The sequence below is a fragment of the Mustela nigripes genome, chromosome 17 (assembly GCF_022355385.1).
Source record: "Mustela nigripes isolate SB6536 chromosome 17, MUSNIG.SB6536, whole genome shotgun sequence".
Classification (NCBI taxonomy): domain Eukaryota; kingdom Metazoa; phylum Chordata; class Mammalia; order Carnivora; family Mustelidae; genus Mustela; species Mustela nigripes.
This window is the reverse complement of record NC_081573.1, coordinates 563245-569205: the sequence shown is the minus strand read 5'-3', so window position 1 is coordinate 569205 and position 5961 is coordinate 563245. Positions and strand designations below refer to the sequence as shown.

The 5961-nt window shown below is 52.6% G+C and overlaps 1 protein-coding gene across 1 annotated transcript in view; it reads left to right on the top strand.

Moving 5' to 3' along the window:
* The first annotated feature begins 3978 nt into the window (after positions 1 to 3978).
* Positions 3979 to 5961, top strand: part of LOC132005811 (leukocyte immunoglobulin-like receptor subfamily B member 3) — a 6757-nt gene continuing 4774 nt past the window's right edge. The window contains exons 1-5 of the mRNA XM_059383336.1: positions 3979 to 4449; positions 4671 to 4706; positions 4871 to 5158; positions 5321 to 5620; positions 5844 to 5961. Coding sequence (XP_059239319.1) covers positions 4401 to 4449; positions 4671 to 4706; positions 4871 to 5158; positions 5321 to 5620; positions 5844 to 5961 — 791 coding nt within the window. The 5' untranslated portion in view covers positions 3979 to 4400. The remainder of the gene's footprint in view (positions 4450 to 4670; positions 4707 to 4870; positions 5159 to 5320; positions 5621 to 5843) is intronic.

Genomic DNA, 5961 nt, shown 5'->3' with positions numbered 1-5961 from the left:
GCCAGAGAGAGATCACAAGTAGGCAGAGAGGCAGGCAGAGAGAGAGCAGGAAGCAGGCTCCCTGCTGAGCAGAGAGCCCGACGAGGGACTCGATCCCAGGACCCTGAGATCATGACCTGAGCCGAAGGCAGCGGCCCAACCCACTGAGCCACCCAGGCGCCCCGCGGGCATGGTTTTTAAAGCTTATCCTATTTTTCATTTGCTTAGTCTCTTGAACATGGAAATGTCTGACTTTCAACAAATCTGTAAAATGGACAGTTATTTATTTCTTGAAACATTTTTCCTTCAGTGATAGCATTCTCCTTTTGCTGGCAGATCAGTTATGTAAATTGTTCCACAAATCCCTCAACCTGTGTTCATTTTTTAAAGTATTTTTTTCTCTTCTGCTCAGATTGTAATTTCCTTTGTTCTGTTTTCAAGCTCACTGACTCCTGGCTCTGTTATCTTCATTCTGTCATTAGACACAAGGAATTTTAAAATTTCAGTTACTCAATTTTTCAGTTCTCCAATCTCCTCCCCCCATTATAATTTCTTTGCTGAGAGAAGTCTATATTTTTCTATTTTTCTATTTATTTCAAGAGTGTTTGTCCTTATTTCATGAAGTTTGATTATAAAAATGGCTTTGGGGGCATCTGGGTGGCCCCATCAGTTAAGCACCTGAGTGGCCCCGTAAGTTAAGCATCTTGATTTTGGCTCAGGTCGTGGTCTCAGGGTCATGAGATGGAGCCACACATTAGGCTCCGAGCTCAGCAGGGAGTCTGCCTGAGGTCCCTTCTCTCTCCCTCTCCTTTTGCCCTCCTCCCCCCAAATAAATAAACAAATCCTTAACAAGAAGAGGCTTTAAATTGTTGGTCAACTCAGGGTTGGTGTCCATTGAATATTTTTTCCTTTGAGTGTTACCGAGACTTTACTGTTTCTTTGAATATTACATTAGGAGGCACTGTGTTCTGATAAAGTCTTCTGGGGAATGTGGATTCTTGTTTGTTTGACCAGGTTGTCAACCTGGTTACATCCTCACTGACATTTTTAAAAAAGATTTTATTTATTTATTTGACAGAGAGAGAGATAGAGAGAGAGAGAAACAGAGAGAGAGAGAGCGAGAGAATACAGAGGCGGCAGTAGAGGGAGAAGCAGGCTCCCTGCTGAGCAAGGAGCCCAACATGGGACTCTGGGATCATGAGCTGAGCCAAAGCTAGATAGTTAACCAACTGAGTCACCCAGGTTGTCCCACTAACTGACATTTTTACCTGCTTTCGAGGATGTAGCTCCCAGTCACAGTTCAGCTTTCACAGCCCAGGCTGACCATTTCTCTGGTTTCACTTCCAAAAAACCCTTAACAACAACACCTGACTACTGCTACTGGATCATTCTCTCATTTTCTCCACTAAAATGAAGGACAAATGTGTCTTGGGACCTAGTTATTCTATCCTCCATGTGTCAGATTTTCTCTTTTTGGCTTTTATTTTTATGATGTCCAGCTGCATTCTGGGATACTTCCTGAGTTTCATTGTCTAATTCCCCAATTTTCTGATCAATTATCTAATGTCTACTATGGAATCGATCTTTTTATTCAATTAGTGAGTTTTTATCTATGAAATTTCCTTAGCACTCTTTTTTCCACTAAACGCTTCTTGTATCATGAATGTCATGTCTTCCTCTAACTGTCTGAGGTTTTAAAGCATGCTTATTTTTAAATCTCTTCCCAATTTTCAATTTATTCCCTTTGTCTTTGTTGGGAATTCCCACAGTGCGTGGGGTCTGTGCTCTATTTTTCATGGCATGGTTGTCACATGCACTTGGTCATTTTGCCACCGAGCTGATCTTTCACAGAGGTTGTCACCCCCATTTCCCTGCACTGTGAAGCCCTAAACAACTGACCAGCTTGCAATTGCTTCAGACTCACGGTTTGTAGGTGTGCCCGACGGAGGGCGCCGGCAATGCACGGCGGACTCAGACCTGAGCTCCACACATCGACGCCCGCCCATATTGCATGAAGGGCTTTTGCCCACAACTGGATAAAGGAGCTGCATTCTGGGAGTTAGCTCGTACCGAGGAGAGGGGACACTGTAGTCCCTGTTCAGACAGGCAGCAGCTTACACTGGGAACCCCGTGTCTCCTCTGGGGCTTTGCCCCCTGTCTCCACACATACACAGCAAAAATCCAGATCCTGGGCCGGTCCCTGGGACTTGCGACCAGGCCTACTCAGCGCTGGTCTCTGCTTGTTTAGGGATTCACGCTGCACTTCTGCCACTTCAGTTACTCTAATTCAACTGTGGCCATGAATCTAACAAAGCTTTCCGTGAGCTTGCCGTGGATGTTGGCTGTGGCCTTCAGCTGGCCCCATATGAACTCTGGAGCTGTGGTCATCTCAATGTCTGCAAACCACACATGAAATCACCCCAGATGAGCCCCTCCATGCCTCTGGGACCCCAGCGGTCCTGAGGGTAGAGGCCACTGTGTTGTCACTATGAGGAACAGGAGACTCAGAAAGGGGAATTATCTGCTGAAGAATGACATTAAGTGTTTCAGCTCTAACTTCCATCTCCAAATTGCCTCTTAAAACCCTGTGCCTGGGGAAGGAATTCACAGTATGGGATGGAGAGCTCTGCCCAGGGGAGGACTGGACCCGAGGAGGCAGAAATGAACTGGAGGTTCAAAAGGAGCGATGATGATAAAGAGGGTGCTGACTTAGAGAAAGTAGGAAGTCAGGGAAGGGAAGTGTGGGGGGCAGAGAAAACCCATGATCCCGGGGCAGGAGGAAGGGCCATGCTTCCTTCTGAGAAACGACGATTTGTCTTCAGGGCACCTCCCAAAGCCTGCCTCTCCCTGGGTCATCCTCTGGGGGTGGCCCCACCGGCTCCTCCAGGCACCAGACGGACGGTGGAATAGCCTGTGCTCCTTGTGCTCTGGAGCTCATGTCCACTCACCGGATACACCCGGCCCGAGACCCTCTTAACATGGTCCAGCCCATCCCAAGACTCAAGGAGCGGGGCTGCACCAGCGCGTCAGCCTCCCCCTGCGCCTCCAGCTGGGCTTCCTCTCCCCGGTTCATTCCTCCCCAGAAGATCCTTCTGATCACCAGGCTGGTCTGATCCTATGGGAAGCTCCAAACTCTCCTACACTCTCCTTCAGAAGGTCCAAGTTGCACCATCTCTTCCTCCAGGCTGTGACTGTTAGACCAAAACCATCAGCCCCAGCAAACACAACTCACCCTCCAACATCTCCCCAAACACCACAAACTGAGCTATTAACAAGGCCACTTGCCTTCTCCGGCCCCTCAGCCAAGCTGCCCCTGGCCACCTCCTCTCCAACCTGCCATCCTGGCTCACTCTGCTCAACGCACAAGCGTTTTGTGTGACAGGTTTGTGTAAGGGCTTAAGTGAGGAAACTACACACACACGGCCTAAACACGGACCAACACACCACCTGGGGAGCAGGTAAATGCTGGGGGCGGGCGGGGGGGTCTACTAACTGTCAGTATTTCCTACAGCGTTAGTCGTTTCCAGACGGAAACTTGTTTGACTGACTACTGGTTAAAATCTTCCCAGGCGTGCTCCAGTCCTGTGACAGGCCCCAGCCTCAGTTCTGAGAAGAGCTCGAATCGTTTCAGTGGAGGACGCCCCCCACGTCCCATCTCTGTGCTCATCTCTGCCCCAGCTCACGCCTTCCGTCACTCCATCCCCCAGGACTGCTCACAACAAGGACCCAGACTCTGAGATGTCTACATGTTACGATTCTCACGATTCCCTGTGTTCTCTTTTCTTTCAACTTGCAACCGTCTTACAAGGCTATAATAGAATCGTTTCCCACCTAAATATTTGTATTGTCTGTTGTCACTAGCCACAGCCCTTCTAGTCCAGGGAACGAGTCTGTCCTCTCACCAATGAGTCCCCAGTGCCTGGCACCATGACCGGATGTGGCCACTGCTCACTAAACATGGGCTGATTGCCAGCGTGGTGGGAGGAAGGACGAAAACTTACATTGACAGAAGCTCAGGAAAGGGAAGTGTCTCAGCCCAGGTCACCCAGCCTCTGTGCGAGACAGGGCAGAAGGGGAACTGAAATTGGGCTGATTCCCAGGCCCTGTCCTACCTCCCCCAGCCTTGAGTCCTAGAACCAGTGTTGCCCTCTAGACTTGGGCTTGCTGGGGAGGAAGCAGACAGAGTGGGGTCTGGGGAGACAAGATTCAGTCTGTCTGAAAGATCCTAGGACCCGCTGCTCTCGGGTCACCCTTCAGGGAGAGCACAGAGAGGCCCTGGCAGGGGCTCTTCCCCTTCCTGTGAGGCCATCCCTCTAGGACCTGTGATGAGGAACACGGGGCCTGGGTTGTACCATACCCCATGCATCTGTCAATCCAGCACATGCTGAGGACTTTATAAGCTGTCTGCACGGCTGGGGACCATGGGATGCAGCGCCAGGACCCTGACCCTCACTGCTCTTCTCTGCCTCGGTGAGCTTTCTGGAAAAGAGGAGGGATGGAGCCGCCCCACTCCTGCCACCCCAGGTCCTGGTCCTTGGGAGACCTCGGGACTGGGGAGGATCAGTAGGGCAGAACTTCTTGGGGGAGGCACGTACTCAGCCCCAGATGTGACCCCAGCACCCAGGGGCCCAGACCAGGCTTGGAGCAGCTATGCGTGGGTGTGGGAGTCACTCATAGGAACTCTCTTCTAGGGCTGTGTTGGGGCCTGTGGGACCAGGCACAGATGGGTGAGTCTTCCCCAGATCTCCTGTCTCCACCAACAACCCCCTGAGCAGCCGGGGGGCACACAGGGTCAGGGCTGATAGTGACTCATGTGGGAGGGGCCTTCGGGTGACAGGTGGGAAGCTGAGAGAAGGGCCCCCTTGCAACTCCCCATCTGATTCCTTTCCAGGGACCCTCCCCAAACCCTCCATCTGGGCTGATCCCAGCCCCATGGTCACCAAGAGGAGCCGTGTGACCATCTGGTGTCAGGCGTCTCTGCAGGCTGACGACTACTATCTGTATAAAGGCAGGCTCTTTGTGCCCTTGGAGACCTTGGACACCTCACGGGATTCCAGCAACAAGGCCGGTTTCTCCATTACATCCATGAGCTCACACAATGTAGGGAAATACCAGTGTGCATATCAGATCGGGGAGATCTTGTCACAGCCGAGTGACCTCCTGCCTCTGGTGATGACAGGTGAGGGCAGGAGCTGGTCCCCTCCCCTTGGGCCTCTCCTCCAGGTAGAAGGGAATGGACTGTGGCTTCAGGGGGACCCCTTGTTCACAGCCCACAGTACATGGGGCCTGTGGGGTCCGTGGAGTAATGGTCCCTGTAACCAGCTCCCTCCTTCTCCCTCAGGACAGCATGAGGCACCCTCCCTCTCAGCCAACCCAGGCCCTGTGGTGGCCTTGGGAGGGAACGTGTCCCTCTCCTGTAGCTCATCATGGCCACGGGGGTCATACCGTCTGCTGAAGGAGCGGGAGGCTGATGCACCCCAACACCTGGAGTGGATGTTCCGTCGTGAGAGGGGGCAGGGGATCTTCCATGTGGACCCCGTGAACACCTCCCATGCGGGGACCTACAGATGCTACGTTTCTCCCCAGTCGTACCCGGATTCGTGGTCACATCCCAGTGACCCTCTGCACCTTCAGGTCATAGGTGAGGGAGCCACAGCCTCACCCCATCTACCTCCTGGACCCCGATGACTGACCTAAGCTATATGCATAGTGGAACCCTGTGGTTGATGGGGGGTGATTGACACTGCTGTCCTGGGGCCAGAGCCGCAGGTGGGAGAACTTGGAAGGGGCCTATGAGAGCCTCACTGCAGGCCCTGGGCCATGCAGGGAGTGCGTCCCCAGTACCACTGTCCCCTGCTGTCCAGGTGTCTACAAGGAGCCCTCCCTCACAGCCCAGCCGGGCTCCCTGGTGCAGTCTGGAGACAGCCTGACCCTCCAGTGTCACTCAGAGACTGGCTTTGACAGATTCGCTCTGACCAAGGA